Source organism: Rattus norvegicus, chromosome 2 (assembly GCF_021556685.1).
Source record: "Rattus norvegicus strain SHRSP/BbbUtx chromosome 2, alternate assembly SHRSP_T2T, whole genome shotgun sequence".
NCBI classification, from domain to species: domain Eukaryota; kingdom Metazoa; phylum Chordata; class Mammalia; order Rodentia; family Muridae; genus Rattus; species Rattus norvegicus.
Window position 1 is genome coordinate 192,725,445 of NC_141535.1, and position 17,317 is coordinate 192,742,761.

General features: G+C 44.0%; 1 protein-coding gene across 6 annotated transcripts in view; it reads left to right on the top strand.

Moving 5' to 3' along the window:
• Dennd2c (DENN domain containing 2C) overlaps window positions 1-17,317 on the top strand; it is a 68,204-nt gene that overhangs the window by 22,365 nt on the left and 28,522 nt on the right. For 3 of the 6 annotated variants that reach the window (XM_087620020.1, XM_087620027.1, XM_087620015.1), the window contains 5 exons: window positions 6,075-7,058; window positions 7,993-8,123; window positions 8,523-8,635; window positions 10,500-10,670; window positions 13,707-13,803. In XM_087620020.1, the coding sequence (XP_087476146.1) occupies window positions 6,262-7,058; window positions 7,993-8,123; window positions 8,523-8,635; window positions 10,500-10,670; window positions 13,707-13,803 (1,309 nt within the window). In that variant the 5' untranslated portion in view covers window positions 6,075-6,261. 6 annotated transcript variants of the gene reach the window in all.

Genomic DNA, 17,317 nt, shown 5'->3' on the forward strand with positions numbered 1-17,317 from the left:
CTCTATTCTATGTATTTTCATCTCCCAGTCTTCTGTGGTCAGTTGCCTTTGGCAGCCACACTGACCTGCTTTCTCTGAACATCAGTTTTGACTGTTATGAACTTGGATTAAATTAGAATCATGCAGTATATTTGCTTTTGTTTCTGCATATTTTTTAGATATATTGAGCTTAATAGTTTGTCAACACAAGCCAGTCACTTGGGAAGAGAGAACCTCTTTCTCTTTTTCTTTTGTTTCCTTCTTGCCTTGCTCCTGTCCTCTCGTCTGCATCTGGCCCCTTTCCCTTCTGAGTGCTGGTGTTACAGGTATGGCCCACCACCACTAGGCGATTCTTTAAATGTAGTCATGAGCTAGCTGTTACCATCCAAGAAGGAGCTAGGCACTGGGCCCCATGACTCTCTGCTTCCTTGTCTGAGCGTTCTGAGCACCTAGCTGGATTTATGCTTTTCTGCCTTTAATACTACTCCAGTGTGTGGTGTGTGCATGTGCATGCCGTAGGACTACGCTGGGCATCATCCTCTATGGCTTTCAGTTTTATGTTTTGGTTTTTTGAGACAGGGTTTCTCTGTGTCACCCTAGCTGTCCTGGAACTCACTCTGTAGACCAGGCTGGTGGCCTCAAACTCAGAGATCAACTTTCCCCTGACTCAACAAGTGCTGGGATTAAAGGCCTAGTTTTATTTTTTAAATGATTTTTATTTTACATGCGTATGGATGTTTTGCTTTACATGTATGTTTGTATACTGCTTGTGTGCTTGGTATCCCTGGAGACCAGAAGAGGGCATCAGATCTCTTGGAACTGGAGTTACAGATGGTTGTGAGCCACTTGTGGGTGCTGGGAATCAAACCTAGATCGCCTGGAAAGGCAGCCAGTGCTTTTAACATTGAGCCTTCTCTCTAGTCCCTCAGTCTTATGTTTTGAAGCATGGCCTGTCACTGACCCTGGAGCTTACCTAAGCTAACCAGCCAGCCAGCCATCTTCAGACATCTTTCTGTTTCTGCCTGCCCAGTGCTAGGATATATGTATGTAGTGTCTGTGTGTGTCTGTGTGTCTGTGTGTGAGTGTGTGTGTGTCTCTGTGTGTGTGAGTGTGTATGTGTGACTCTGTGTGTGTGAGTGTGTGTGTGTGTCTCTGTGTCTCTGTGTCTCTGTGTGTGTGTATAATCTATATATAATCTATATGCATACACTGCCGTGCCCAGCTTTCATTTTTAAATCATGAGTGCCAGGGATTGAACTCAGGTCCTCATGCTTGTGTGGCAAGTGGTTTGCTGACTGAGGCCTCAGGCCTTTGTTTTCTTCCATTTTCAATTGTCATCGTTTCCATCTAAATAATATTTGTAATAGCTGACTTCAAGTGTTGACTGTATTCATGTCTGTTACCTTTTTAGAAATTTTTATGCTTTGGCAATGGATATAATCAACAGTAATGCTACCGTTATGACTCGACTTGCCATTTTTCAAACGATTATTTAAGTTATGACTGTGTATGAGTAGTATACATGTGTGTAGGTGCACCAGGAGGTAGAGACGTTGGATTCCCCAGAGCTGAAGTTCCAAGGTGCTTTTGAATTGCCATGTGGTTGCTGGGAACTGAGCTTGACCACTAGCTCTCTCTCTTCAGCCCTGTCAGAGACTTGACCATCTCCTGGGCCTGCGTGGATGTGTGTTAGTCAGTTTTCAGTTCTCTCCTGGCTGTTTGCACGTCAGTGGTTGATTGTTCAGCCACATATTTCCTCTGCATTAGCAACTCAGTGCTTAGCCCAGGCTTCAGAGGGTCTGATGTAAATTGCTGGATCTTCCCTTCCCCCCACCTCTTTTTTTCTGGTAACCTGACTTGGAAAGTTCTCTTTGCTTTAACCTTGTCAGGCTCCTGTGTCTTTATCAACTTAGCAAGGTTACCACACCCTGTTGGGGCTCTCAGCTCTATGCCTCCTTATAGAATGTCTCCAGGGAGAAAGTGAGGCCCATTTTCCTTCAGGATCATAGTCCTGTGTGCCTACTGTGTAATATCTGAAATTGTGGTCTTCTGTACAGTTTTGTAGCTGCACCAGCAAGGCAAGACCACACCATCATGGCTACAGGTGAGTTTCCCTCATCCTTTCATTAGTTTCTGTTTACTTGAGGTGAAATTTATATATCATAAAATTAACCATTTGGGTCCTTTATCACCTAGTGAGTCAACTTGTAGGGTGGTCTAAATTGGAGCTTGAGAGATGGCTCTAGGGGAAAATGCTTGCTTTGCATGCCTGAGAACTAAGTTCTGGTCCCAGAACCTGTGTAAATGGTGGGTGGGTGTGGTGTCCAGCCTGTAATTCTAGTACTCTGAAGGCGGAGACAGGATCCCTGGAGCAAGCAAGCAAGCAAGCTAGACTAGCTGAGTGGGTGAACTCCAGGGTCAAGTGAGAAACCCTGCCTCGCTAAGTGTTTAAGTGGAGAGCAGTTGAAGACTCTAGGTGTCAAGCACAGGCTTCTACTCCACTCAAGTACACCTGGAAAAAATAAGAAAAGAAGAAAGAGTGTTCTGAATTATTATAGCGGGTTCATCCATTTGTGTAGTTGTTGTAAAGGATTTGAAGACACTTGCTCTGTAAGAGACCTAATTTAGTAAATTGAGCGTCCATATTCTCTTGTCCAAAAGTCACCTGACTGGGTTCAGATAGGTTTTCTTTAACATGATGAACACACACGATAGTTTAAGTTGATAACTGCATTCGATTCAAGTAAATACACTGCAGAGCAACAAAATAAAAAGCAAAGGAGCCTGGTTTAAAATCCCCTCCAAACGTTCTGTTTCACACTTTGACAGTGCTTGATTTACATATTTCTGCTCTCCTAAGGAATGCTGACCTGTGGGGTCGCCTGTGGGGTCACTTGTTGTGACCATCTTGCTCTATACGCTCCCCAAGTCCTGCCAGACTTCAGTGCTCTTTAATAGCTATAGAAGTCCTTGGCTCTTGTGGTTTTAAGAGAGATGCAGCGTTCAAATTGTCGGACATTCTCAGTGCACGTGCTTGCAAGAACTCCCTAAGCAAGCTTGAAAAAGCAATCTGTGGAAAATGAGAACAAGTTGGCTGCACTTGGGGAGTTTTTAAAAAGATGAAGGTTGGAAGAGACCTTGAAAACTGGCCATGGTTTATGGGGTAGGAGATCTCTTCTTCATAGTAGAGGTCAAGATGAGAGACTGGCGGGTTGGGAATGGGGTTTGAAGGTTCTTGCAAGCTAGGAGAGACTAGGGGAAGTACTAAGAAGATGGCGCAGAATATGAGATCTCTCCAGCAAGTTCTGTTTGACAAGTTATTATTTTTAATGAGACTGTATAAAAGTAGCCTGTGTGTGAGCATAAACAAGTCATAGTATAAAAGGGATAAACGGATCTGGGAATCAGGCAGCTTGCACCTGCCGTCCAAGCATAGGCCAGCGTGAGCTATAGGAGGAGGCCTGTCTCAAAAAGCAAGTAAAAAGAGAAATATAGAACCTTCAATTTTGCAAAAAGAAATATTAGGGCTGTGAAATTAGCTATCAGTGCAGTCATAAATGTAGTTAAAAGGCATCAAAACTTGTGTGTTTTACTTTGGGACAGGATTTCGTCTTTCTGAAGCTCAGAGATTGGCCTCAAATTCACAGTCCTCTGCCTCAACCTGGGTGCTGGGATTATCACTGTTCTTGGCTTTCAGCTTTCTTCTGAAGTATTTTATTCACGTCTTGAAAGGGAATACAATAAATAGAATGAGAACAAGGAAGATCTCTCCTCTGTTACTAGGCTGCCTGCTGCCACTTGAACACCATCAGTGTGCCTCATTGACAGTTGGTAGAATTCTACAGTTAGCCAGTTGTTGCCAATCACACTTTCAGGTTTCAAGGACTTTGTAGCTTTGAAAATTTCCACTTTCTTCCCCTCAGTTTTACCTGTGTTAACCAGGAGAAAGGTAGGGAAAGGTTAATAACAAGAGCAGAAGAGTCTAGAAGCCTTTCCGAAGCCAGATTCATCTTGTCTACAATGAGGAAAACCCAAGTGTCAAAGACACTCCCAGTATCAAAGCAAGAAGAGGACGTTTGGAGTCCTGACCTGCAGGAGCTGAACGCACTGTCACGCACTGTCACTCACTGTCATGCTTTGGTGTTACTGTCTTATCAGGAGCTCTTGCCGGGTGCAGTGGTCATGCCTGTATCCAATGTTCTAGAGGCTGGACAGGAGGGATTGCCACTAGTTTGAGGCCAGTCTGGGCCCCAGAGTGAAATTTGGTGGGCGTGTGTACACACACACAGAGACAGACACAACTTCTGTGAGGTTTTTGCTATCATTTAAAAAAAAAAAAAGTTGGTTTTTTTTTTCTTTGCATTAGACCAGAGTTTCTTTTCCCGCAAAGCTAATTTTCCTACAAACTAGTGAGAATGCTCACAAAGACAAATATCACATGACTTCCTTAATGTGGAAGCTAGAGGGGAAAAGGAGGGCGTGAAACTAAAGTAGGGGAGCTGGGGGGGACGGTGCAAGTAAGAAAGAGTAGAGGGTGAGTATGATCAAGTACTTTATAAGCCCATTGTACAATGAATGTACTACAGGAAAAACGACTTCAAAACCTTGTGGGCGTGGCTTAAGTGAAAGTCGTGGAAATCCTGAAGAGCAGCTTCTCTAGCAAGAATAAAGTGTGTGTGTGTGTGTGTGTGTGTGTGTGTGTGTGTGTGTGTGTGTAGAGCGTGTGAGTGTGTGTGTGTGTATGTGCACATGCACGCGCCTGTCTGTCTGTGTCTGTGTCTGTGTCTGCGTGTGTACTGGTCCAGTTTTGTTCAGCTGTACTGACAGAGCCAGGCTAAGACAGTTTCCTGCTTGTTAATCAGGGCTAGGCAGATGAAGCAGGAGGAAGGATGACCCTGCCTCAGGAAGTTTGAATCGGTTGTTATTTATAACCAGTATGCAGCAGAGTGGGAGAGCAGGTCTCTGCCTAATGCGGAAGAGTTTCAGCCAGCCAGCCTTCACATTTGAGGAAGCAGTTCATGGAACTGACAGACTGAAGCTCTGCGGAAGGAAGGATGAGAAAAGTGACTGCAGATCTGAGTCAAGACTGGCAGAGATGTGGGAAACCCAGCCAGGACAGGATAATGGGTGCCTATGCCTTTGAACTGAGTCCCTGTAGCGGCTTAGGTGAAAACCTGTTTGCTAATAGGTAAGCTGAGATAAGTAAGGATGTGTGATGGGCTGACACAGACAGGAGGAGGGAACTAGCTACTGACGAGTTTGTGAATTGGTTCCTGTCTAGACTTGTAAATACACTCTTTAATTATGGGGTGCTGCTCTGATTCTTGTTTGTTTGTTTGTTTGTTTGTTTGTTTGTTTTTACAGGGTTTCACTCTGTAGCTCTGGCTGTCTTGGAACTCACTCTATAGACCAGGCCTTGAACTCACAGAGATCCTCTACTTTTGCCTCCCTCCTGAGTGCCAGGATTAAAGGAGTGCACCACTATGCCCAGCCTTATGTGTGATTTTTGTAATATTACATTGTTTATTGTTTTATTAAGAAAACGCTTCATAAAGAATAGATTTGTGGGGGCTGGAGAGATGGCTCAGCGGTTAAGAGCACCCGTCTGCTCTTCCAGAGGTCATGAGTTCAATTCCCAGCAACCACATGGTGGCTCACAACCATCTGTAATGAGATATGATGCCCTCTTCTGGTGTATCTGAAGACAGCTACAGTGTACTTATATATAATAAATGAATAAATCTTTAAAAAAAAAAAAGAATAGATTTGTGGTCTGGAGGCGTGTGTAGCTCGGTGATAGAGTGCCTGCCTAGCACACGTCTCATACCATACATAAACAAAAAGAATTGATTCATTACAAAATAATGTATATCTTTTGCAGAATATTAAATATAGCAGAGTATTAAAGCTGACAACTTGAGAAATAGCACTAGGAATGTTTTGTTAGTAGGTTTGACTTCATGGAGCGAGTGGAATTACAGGCACAGTTTTCCCAAATGTGATTTAAATTATTTAGTGCTGGGTAGGCAGTGTTCAGTGGAGTTTAAAGTGACAAATCACAAAACTAAGTTAATATTCTTGTCTTGTTTTGATAGAACCATTCATGATACAGTTGTAGCTGTTTCCAACAAAGTTCAGTGATGAAAATTGTTATTTTTAACGAGAAACCTCCAAGTTAAAGATGAAAGGAAAACACTGGGACCATTTCCATTCTGACAAGGTGACGAGTACAGCATTTTCCAGCTAACTTGTCATGGCACCTTGCTAAGAGTGACTCTTGTCATGCACCCCACTGGGACCATGGATGTGGGCTTTACGCGGTCTGCTGTTCAGACCCTGTCCAGGAGCCACTGCAAAAACATCAAGCAAAAGATCTCCCAGTGGGAAGGAAGAGCCAATGGTGTAACTCAGCCAGCCAAGTTTCACCCAAAGGATTTTGGTGTGAGATATAATAACTGCCACCAGGAGCGTCCTCCTCATAAGCATCCCACCGGTGAGGAAAGGAATGGGGGTTTACCCAGAAACACGGACGCCAGAAGCCACGATCAAAGTGAGGGTGAAAGCGAGAGTCGAGAGCTTAAAGACCCCCACCCCTTGGAAGGTGAACCAAACTCCAGCCGCATGTGTGCCCGGGTCAAACAAATCGAAAGCTGCCAAGCTGTTGCTGTGGATCCAGAGGCTTCGCTACCTCCAGGAAACTTCTATACCTCGCAGATACCGTGGAAGAGCATAGAAGGGCTTACCCCGAACAAAGTCTTCACTGTGGCCTTATCACCTTGTGACTTTACAGAAGAGGAACCGGAGCTCAGTGTTCTGGATAGTTCTTACAGAGTAGCCAAGAGCTTGGAAAATATTTATTGTGAACCTGAGGGGCAGGAATGTGGCCCCTCTATAAATCCTTTGCCCAAACCCCGTAGGACATTCAGGTATTTATCTGAATCTGATGGCATGCCATATAAAGAAAGGAACTGTGACCAAAAGAACTGTGAGAGTGTTTGCTGTGCAGACTCTTCGTTGGCCTCTTTTCAGGATCCCGAGCCGAAGAGATATGGTGGGAAGATCAGAGGGAGGTCCAAAAGGTATGTGTTCTTCTCAGTCCGCGATGGGTACTGCATGAGTCATTGAGCGGCTCTGCCCTTCACTCCAAGTTTCCTTTCCTGCCTTGGCATACGGCCTTCAGTTGAGCAGAGGTATTGACAGCACAGAGTCAAAGTAGGAGAAAGCACAAGTGTAGACGCATAGGTGACACTTGTGACATCCACCTAAGAGCAGCAGAAGACTTCCCAAGTGACATCTTCAAGAATTCCTAACGTTGGGTAGGGTGGTGCATATCCATATTCCCATCACCAGGAAGGCGAGGCAGGAGGATCAGTACAATTTTGAGGCAAGTCTGAGCTACATAGTGACGTAGAAACCAGGGTGAGCTCTGTAGCAAGATATTGTCTTATCCCCTCTGCCCAACTACCGAAAGAGCTTCCTGGTTAGGAGGTCCATTCCATGACACCATTTAGGACATGCCAGCCTAGCCTCAGCCTCACTTCTAATCCATGGGCGTAATTCATGGGGCTGGAGAGATAGCTAAACCAGGTAAGAGCACTGGATGCTCTTCAGGAGGCCCAGGTTTGATTACCAGCATCACATGGGTCGTCACAACCACCTGGAACTCCATTCCAGAGGCTCGGACACCCTCTTGGCATTTGTGGGCACCAGGCACGCAGGCATGCATGCAGGCAGAACACATACATATAAAATAAAAACAATTTTTATTATTTTTAGTTTTTTTTGAGACAGAGTTTCTCTGTGTAGTTTTGGCTGTCCTGGTTGATTGTAGACCTGGCTGGCCCCAAACTCACAGAGATCCACCTGCCTCTGCCTCCTCAGTGCTGGGATTAAAGGCGTGCACCACCCCAGCCATCTTTGTAACCTTACACACAAGTCTGTTCAATTTCTGTCTTATCATTTAGAGATTGAAGCTTTTGAATTGTAACTTTAAAACATATCTTCTTTCTTAAGGAAATCTTTTGAATTTGAAGATATTCAGCACTTTCGGAACTCACGGAAGATTCATGAAGAACTTGAGAGAAATGCTGGCTCAGCACTTTATTACACACAGTCGGAGGATAATATCTATGAGGATATTATATGTAGGTATTCATGCTTCGAGGTTAAATGTAATGCATGTTTGGTGCTGCTCATCATTGCATAGGGGTCTGTTACAATCAAATATATCTTGTTTTAACTTTGTTTTTCTAATATGAAAACATTACATTTTATACATTTTTATACACTATATACATTTTCTCATCGTTAAGAGTTTTACAATAGTATTATTGTGGATGACTCGAGAAGTAAATGTTTGCAGTATGTTTTGAAAGTTCTTTAGCTTGGATGAACACTGGAGTGATGTATAAATTTAAAATGCCATTGGTCTTACAACCTTGCATCCCCCTGAGAATGTAGAAGAAAATCGTTTCTTTCTTTAGCTATAGTCACCGTTCCCACTTAATTATGCTCCTCTAATAAGTGTTTATATGTGTTTAAAGACCCAGCCAAGGAAAATCCCTATGAAGATATCCCAGTGCAGTCATTCCCCATTTGGAGATCCCCTTCAGCATGGAGGCTGCCACCTGCTAAGAGTGCCTTCCGAACACCCAAGGTATAACCGGAGGCTGTGTCGCCGAAGGGCACTGAGGCTCTTGTGTATGGTGCATAAGAGGTTACAGCGGTTTAGCTGGGCCCAACTAAGAGGCACTGAAAGTAGGTTTTACTGTCAGTGGGGTGTTTTCTTTTAAAGATGGTGTCCTTTGAAAGGTATTTTTTTTTAAATTGCTTTGCTATTGGTTGGGTTATCTTAGTATTTAAAAGACAATTTAATATGAGTAAGATTAGGCCAGAGCTCCTTATACTTTTCTATTTGCAACCAACCGCTTTTCACCTGAGGTGGCGTGGAAATTGAGACAGGTCTCTCTATGTAACCCCTAATGGTCTAGAACTCACGTTGTAGACCAGGGTGGCTTTGAACTCACAGAGATGTATGTGCTCATCTCTGCCTCCAGAGTACTGGGATTAAAGTTGTGTGCTACCATGTCCATCCACCCAAGAAATTTTTACATGACCACAGATATATAGATGTGTAACTGGTATACAAATTAAATCTTTGCAGACAATAAACCATAAAGAAATATATTTTACAACTATATATACATAATTTTGTTATTTATTAAAGTCAAGAGCAAATATGCATACTAATGAAATGGGTGTGCTTATATTTTATAAAAAACTGACTCCTAAACGGGTGTGTGGTAGGTGGAGCTCTGCATTCGATGCCAGCCTGGCCTACGTAGTGAGCCCAGATCTGCCAAGGCTACCCAGAGAGACCCTGTCTCAGCCTTGCCTCTACCCCACCCCCACTGAAGAAAGGACCACATCTTAACTGCATACGTGGTTCTATAATGCCGAATGGCAGACGTTCATGGCCATTTCAGAAAGTGGAAATTCTGTCCTCATCTAAAGCCAACATTTACTACATGATATTTACGTTTTTTGTTACTTATAAGGGTGTTTATGATATGCCCATGGGTATGTGCACATAAATGCAGTGTCTTTGGCTGGCGGCAGGATCTGAAGGTAGAGTGTTGTGAGTCCCCAACATGGGGCGCTGGGAACTGAACTCAGGTCCTCTTCACATCAATAAGCACTCTTAACCATTGAGGCATTTCTCTAGCCCCATCATTTAATAATTTTATGAAACTGAAGTTGTTGACTCAAATAGGAATTTTAAAGTCAAATATTCTAACCTAATAAAATCCACTAACAACACACACAAAAGCAGCACAAAGGCAGGAATATATTAAAGTCTTTACTTTCTGTAATTAAACCATCATGTTTGCAAAGACAGAACACTGAGTGTGTAAAATGAGAACATTGCAATTTATAACATGCAGGAGTCTTGAATCTGAGCCAGGCGTGTGCTGACATTGTATAACACATGCTGTGCATTCAGAGCGAAGGCTGCAGTAGAGTCACCATCATGCAGCATGGTTGAGCATCGCCAAACCCAGTCCAGACACTTCACGGCCTGGATTTAAGTTACTTTTGGTTGTTGAGAAACCTTTTACTATTACTGACTTTTTTAATGACTTCCCTTTCGGTCCCATTATCGAGTCACATGGCTTAGGTAACTAGCCATGCTTCAGCCAGGCCAGTCCTCTGGAGTTCCCAGTGCTATTAAGCTCCTGTCAGCCTCGGCCTCAGTTGCTCACCACTCCCTGAAACTCTGAGACCCATAGTTTGAGTTGGTTGAAGTGATGAGCTATTATCCCGTGAGAATTTGATCATGGCACAGGGTAGAATTTTGGATTAAAGAAACTGCATTACTAAGATGGGAAGGAACTGTAGAATACCCATTTGGGGTAAGTTTAAAGGAAAGATAAACATGTATTTTCTGAGGCAGCTTTGAGATTGTTTGAAAGCATAGGCATTACCTGCAGATCTTATTTTGCCTGTGTGTCTCCTTCTAGCTTCCTCCCAAACCCCAGTTCCTTCAGCGGAAGACTATGGAACTGAAGAACACTCAGGCGTATTTGCGATCAAAACTCACGAAGGATACCACTTTACCTGTCACCTTAACGGAATGGAAACTTTTCCGAGCTGGAGAAGTGGCTAACAGGAAAAAGAGAAATCTCCCTCGGGTGAGGAGCCCAGCACACTTAGTCTTCAGATTTACCCCAGCATCTTAATAAAGGGGAATGAATACACATCAGGATGAGTGACTAATAGGATAGAATTTACCTGTTGGAATCAGATTTGGAAAGGCCTCTGTCGTCTTGGCTATGGTTGTTAATCCGCCATCTATCTCAAGGAAACAGCAGACTCTCAAACAACAGGAGAGTCTGTTTATGCCAGTTCATTTATGTGCCAGAGTGAGTGCAGCCTTGTGCCAGGGTTTACAGGTTTTCAGTAATGATGAAGTATGTGCCTTTTATTAGGATTAAAATGTCTACTTAGAGGTGGAAAAAAGGAAACCAGACTTTACCTTAGTACTAGAGATCATCAAAAAACATCTGAAGTAAAAGACCTTGCCCTCAGGCAAGTAAGTGCCCCCTCCGCCATCTTGACGGGAACTGTTCCTAAGCAGAATATTTTTAAAATGAGATTACTTGTAGCTATATCTACTTTTAGGAGAGACTTTTATGAGGTTACATGAAGATATTTTCAGGATTGGCATAAGAGAATAGCAGATGAATACATAATGAAGAAATCAGATGATTGAAGTGTTTTTCCTTCCATAATGGGTGGTGAATTAGGTCATATATTCATTTTAGTACACACGTTTTGTACCTGACTTTCACATAAACAAAAGTTGAACTGTTTCATGGGTTAGTGATTACCAACAGATTGGTCCCTTGGTGAGTCTTGTGTTTCATAATTAATTTAATCCTTCTGGTCTGTTTCCTGCTCTGGCTCTTCAGCAGGCATCCTGCAGGAGGTTTCTCCTCAGGAAGAGGGCTCAGGCTCCCACTGAGGCCTCCATGTGAGGATCATGTGCTCAGAAAGCGGGGATGCAGACTCTGAAGGGATTCTGCTTAAGATTTCTGACCTTGAAATGGCGGCAGCAGCTGTTTCAGAGGATGGTGGGCAGTAGGGTTAAATGGGACAGAGGAGGGCTGGGGTGTGGCTCGGTGTTAAAGCTGGGAGGCCCTGGTCTTAGCCTTCTGCATCACAAAGGGACAAGTAAGAGTTCTGAGGAGACTCTAGGTGCTTCTTCCCAGTGGGTGCTGTTTTACTGTGCATTGCTGAGTCTGCTCTTTCAACTCCTCCTTTTCTTTAAAAAAAAAAAAAAAAGTGTGTCACACATTGGTTTCCAGGTCACTGTGAAGATGAGGTTTCTGTTGTTGTCATTGTTGTTCCCTGGAACTTGTTCTATAGGCCAGGCTGGCTTCAACCTCACAGATCCACCTGCCTCTGCTCCTTGTGTTGGGACTGAAGGCGTGCACCATTATGCCCTGCTAAAGCCACATGTCCACCACAGCATACATACATTTAAAAATAATGAAGACGAAATCCTACAAAAACGTTTTAAGTTCTTTTAGGATGTCCCGTATGCAGTACAAATCTTGGTGTTATGAGCATCTTCAGGAACATTCCATAAGAAAAGCAGTTTCATTTATGTCCTCTCTGATGGCTCCAGCTGTTCCTGGAAGGGAAATTGCTTTCCGATCTAGTCCATATGCCCGGTCCCCGCCCTTCCTTCCTTTCTTTGCTCTGGAAGCCTGTGTGCGATTGCTAGTGGCTTCCCTGATGCTGTTGTGTTTGTGGCTGTCGAGTACGTCAGCTGCTTTCTGCTATTTAGAGCATTCTGCAGTGTTCACTGCAGCTGCAATGTAAGCGTAGGCTCCTACTCCTGCCTCACACCTGGAATTTTAGGTTTCGACTTGCTCTGATAGTATTCCCAGAACAGTAGTTCCCTTCAAAGTGTGTGGGTGTACTTTTCATTCTGCTTTGTAAATCCACTTAGTGTTTGTGCTATCCTGGGTGTTTCTGCACCTAAACTTCTTTGCTCCCAAAAGTCTTTTCTGTACTCCATAGGAGCACCCTTTTCCTTTGGATTCTCCTGCTTGCTTTTTTGTAAAAGCAACAGTGAAGGACACTGGCAATTTTTTTACTTGAATGGCAGCTACAGAAATCCTGTAAGAGAACAAACTCACCACAGATGTGGTGAAGTCTGCACGTGCCTCTCCCGTGCTTGTTTGCTTTAGTGGACTGGCTTGCCTGCTGGATCCATAAAGAGGCATGGACAAAGAGAACGAGAGACAAAGAGAACGAGAGTGAGCGCTCTCCTCACAGTCTGTTGACTCATCCTGCAGTGGGCTTAACAGTTTTCTGGGCAGTGTGTTACCAAGATGAATACTTACGAGTGGAACCTTAAGGAAAAAGAAATGTAGGCACAGAGAGGTTACTCAGCCCCTTTTTAAAAATGTCCACTGATGTCACAGCTATGTCTCCTCAGTCTGCACCTCAGCGTGTCTGTCTCTTTTATACACACGTACCTTTTCCTCAGCATTAGGAAAGAAGTCTGAGTATCGCTTACTAAATAGAGACAGCGATGAAACAATTTAAAAACAAATGATCTGGTTGCAGTTGCTTGAGGTGCGGGTCGATGAGTGGGGCGGGAGGAGACGTAGTTTTGTATGGAGTAATTTGAATCTCCCATTTTTATGGCAGCTCTAAAATTAGTTGTGATGTTTATGCCCACAGTGACAGGCAGTGCGCTTCTTTTGACAAAAGCTCTGTGAGCAAGATTATCTCTTGGGAGAAACTCCTGAGAGCAGAAATAACTAAGCCCCACCCTGCAGTGGGTGACTGTTCCCCTTCCTGTTCTCAGCAAGTGACAACTTGAGCGGCTTAATCACGTAGGGAGTGCAGTAGCCGCATTCCCTACATGTTGTGGCACGGAGTGACCCAGACTCTCTGAGAAGCTGTATTGGGTTCATCTGGAAGGGTGGGGTCCTTTGCACCTTTCTTTCTTGGGTTGTAGACACTGGTGTGAGAACACACATCATCTAATGATAATTTAACCCAAAATTGAAAAATGTGAAGGTTTTTATTACTCGGTGGCTCTTTCCTCTAAAGGAGAATTCATGTGTTAATGCCAGTCATGCAGATGCCACAATGGCTTGGTGGTGGTGGCTTTGACTTGTAATTTTCTTGCCTTTATTTTTTAATAGCTTGTTTTGAAAATCAATGATACGTTTGAATCTAAGAGAGGGAAGAAGAGGGTAAAGTTACAGCCTTACACCGGAAAAGAAGCCCCCTCCTCAAAAGGTAAGGATGCTTGCCCTTCTTTTGTAGCTGTCTATGTTAGCTTCGTACTGCTGTGAGCAGCAGATCCCATAGGAACAATTAGGGATGGGAAGATTGGTTGAGGCTTATGGTTTCAGAGGGCTCTGTCAGTCTTTTCAACTCATGGTGGCGGGAGTCCTAAAGTCCCCAAAGCTCTCCAGAACATTGCCAGCAGCTGCAGAACACGCATTCAGAACAGAAGCCTCTGAGGCCATTTTGGATTCAAACCATGTACGTTGTTACATAACTTAGTGTTTGATTAGACAGACTCTCACTCTGGTTCTAGTTGGCCTGGACCGGCCATGAGCTTGTGATGGGCCTTCTGTTTGAGGCTTCCAGCTGAGGGGATTCTAGACAACAGCCATCACATTCTAACCAAGTGCTTCAAGGCCATTTTCAATTCTTTCTTATTTAATTCAAAGTAAAAACATTATGCAAATTATAAAACAATTATAAGTGATGAGACAGAAGTAGTTATTTTGTCGTTCAGCGTTGATCTCTTGTGTGTTCCTTTCTTGAGATAGGATCTTGGTCAGTAGCTCAGGCTGGTCAGGAACTTGGAGTCCTTCTGCCTCAGCAGATACAGACGTGCCCCAGCATGGTCAGCAGACGTGCAGTACCCAACTTGTACCACATCTCTGAGGTTCAGTGGTTTATCATGCAGGTGGCTAAAAAGTAAATAGAAACATACTATAGCCTAGTTCAGAAATGGTCAGTATTCACAGCAAATAGGTGTTTTCATAAAAACTCACTCGAGCGGGCTGGGCGTGGCGGTGCTCACTTGTAATCCTGCTGCTCGCTCACTCGCTCGGAGGGTGAAGCAGGAAGATTGCAGTCCAGGCCCGCCCAGGCTCTCCAGGAAGGTGTTATTCTCGCAAACCCACCTGCCTGCCTCCCTGTGGCCTCTGGGATTGGGGCCCAGCACTGCCACAGTGAAGCAGCCTCATGAGCTCACCGCTTCGTTGTGTAACAGAAATATGGAGACGTTAGCAATTTCAGTTTCTGCTCATACAGTTCCTAAGTGAGAAGGCCCTGTCGGAGGACAGACACTGTTCTTGTCACAGATTTACAGAGAAATGCCCTACCTTCACTTACAATCTACTCTACGTTAAAACAACTTAATTGTGTAAAAATAGAATCATCTGGGTTCCAAAGACTCAGTTCTTGCTGTGTAAGACTGGTTTTGATACAGAACAACACAGTGAACTGGTTACCATGTTTAATGTGTTTTCCCAGTGTCTCTTTTCTTTCTTCATGTATGTGTGCTGAGCATGTGTGTATGTGTGTTCACATGTGTGGGTACACGTGTGTGTGCATTCAGCTGAAGGTCCCATATTGATGACTTTCCTCTATCATTAAGACCTGTGATGCAGAGGGGGTTTATAGGGGCGTGGATCTGTCTCCACCCTCTGAGGCGAGGTTACAGGCGCTCTGTCTCCACCACCTGGCATTAGCAGGGGTTCTGGGACCCAGACACCAGGCCTCTCGCTTGCATGGCAGATGCTTTCCGCACTGAGCCAGATCCCCCCAGCCGGTGTTTTCCTGTTTCAAAGGGAAATATTTAGACATGTTTCATTCTCCTCTGGGCATGGCCTCTCCTCATAGGCTATCATTATCAATAACACCCAATATTTACTTAATAAAAGAATTGTTTAATATGAAGATTTTATCTCATCTGCGTGATCTGTAACAGCACATTAGGAGTTTGGCAGTACTGTGTCTTTGACGGAGAGAGACGCTGAACCAGGGGAGGGAGTCTAGAGCCATGACTGCAGGAAATCTTACTTTCCTCGGTGGCAGTCTCTCCAATGTCCACAGTGACACTGAGTTTCAGACAGCTGTCTCTTGTGTCTCCTAACCCCAAGCAAAGGCCTCACAAGGGTTTTTATTAGTACAGTTCAGAGCCGGATACAGAGAATGGGAACTGAGACAAGACACATGTTAGATTCTTTCTCATATATTACTATTGGCTTTCTAAATTTTGTGTGACGATAATGTTGATTTAAGATAAAGGAAGTAAAATCCAAGCTGCAAGTTATATAAACTTCGAGCACACTGTGACCAGGATGAGTGCTTGTGGAGCACCCCCATTCTCCCTGCCGAGGGGAAGCTTTGGTACAAGGTGAAAGTGCTACCCACACAGGCCTCATAGCCTGAACGTGACTCCTGGAACCCACAGAAATAAAGGCTGGTGCTATAAGTCAACCTATGGTATTAAATATAGGGTCTCTATATAGCCTCAACTGTCCTGGAGTTGCTCTGTAGATCAGGTTGGCCTCGAACTCACAGAGATCCACTTGGCTCTGCTTCCCAGGAACTGGGATTAAAGGTGTGTTCCAGTATGTCCTGCCGAAGCTGCATGCAGCGGTGCATGTCTGCAGTGCCCGCATTCTGACAGTGACCTGGAGGGGGAGACAGGACAATTGGTCAGAGCTAGCCTGGAGTACACAGTGCCATCAGAGCTAGCCTGGAGTACACAGTGCAATGGCAGGCAGCATGAGAGACCGTGTCCCCAAAGAACAAAACAAGGTAGAACAAGAGAAATAGTTCACAAAAACTCATTCTTGACCATAACCTGAGTGCTGCAGCGTATGAACTCACACACACAAAATGATTTCTTTTAATTGGCTTAAGACTTAATTAACTTAAAAAATGAAAATGATTGCCATTCAAACTAGTAACAGTCTAACTTGGTAACTGCTTTTGCATACAGCATTCTGAGTAGATTATCTCTTTATGCTTCTGGAATTTTAGTAAATTTTGACTCTTTTTGTGTGTTGAGATGTAACTCTCTGTGTTGACCACTCTGCCCTTAAACTCTGAGGCTTGAACAACCTGTCTTGCATGTGGCTCTAGGACTTCAGGTACACCTGCTGAGGACAGGGTCCTGAGGAATCACAGTTTTCTTTAAAAAAAAAAATATATATATATTATATATATATATATATATATATATATATATATCATTGGAAAAAAATTTCTTCAGCAGCTTAAATTGCTAACTTCTAGCACCAAAGCCAAAGCCAAACAGACTGACAGTCCCTAGATATCTTGAGGAACCTGAAGAAAGTTAGCATTCCTCCAGGTTCTGTGACAGTCCCTCCAGTGAGCCAGAGGGGTGCGAGTTCCGTGTGAGGCGCTCCTAACTCTGTCAGCAGAACCTCTTGGTTTCATTTCTCTTGTGCTTTTGTCTGTGTGTCAGCATCGCTCAGTGGACCTGGAGAATTGTATGTGCCCGCTCTGCACTTCAGTGGTGCCTTTACCTCCAACCTGGACGCTTCTTAACTTCCAGTCTCAGTTACAAAATGACACTGCCTTTCTTCAACTTGGTTATAATTGCATGTGTTGAAATCAAGAGAGAGACAGCCCGGGGCTTTTCTTACTCCCGAAGGTTCTCGGTACTTCATTCCTTGACCCTGAGATGCATGCTCATTGTGATGGCTTCAGGTCTTCAAGCCTTTAAGTGACCTTTGACAAGACCTCTGGCACTTGAGTT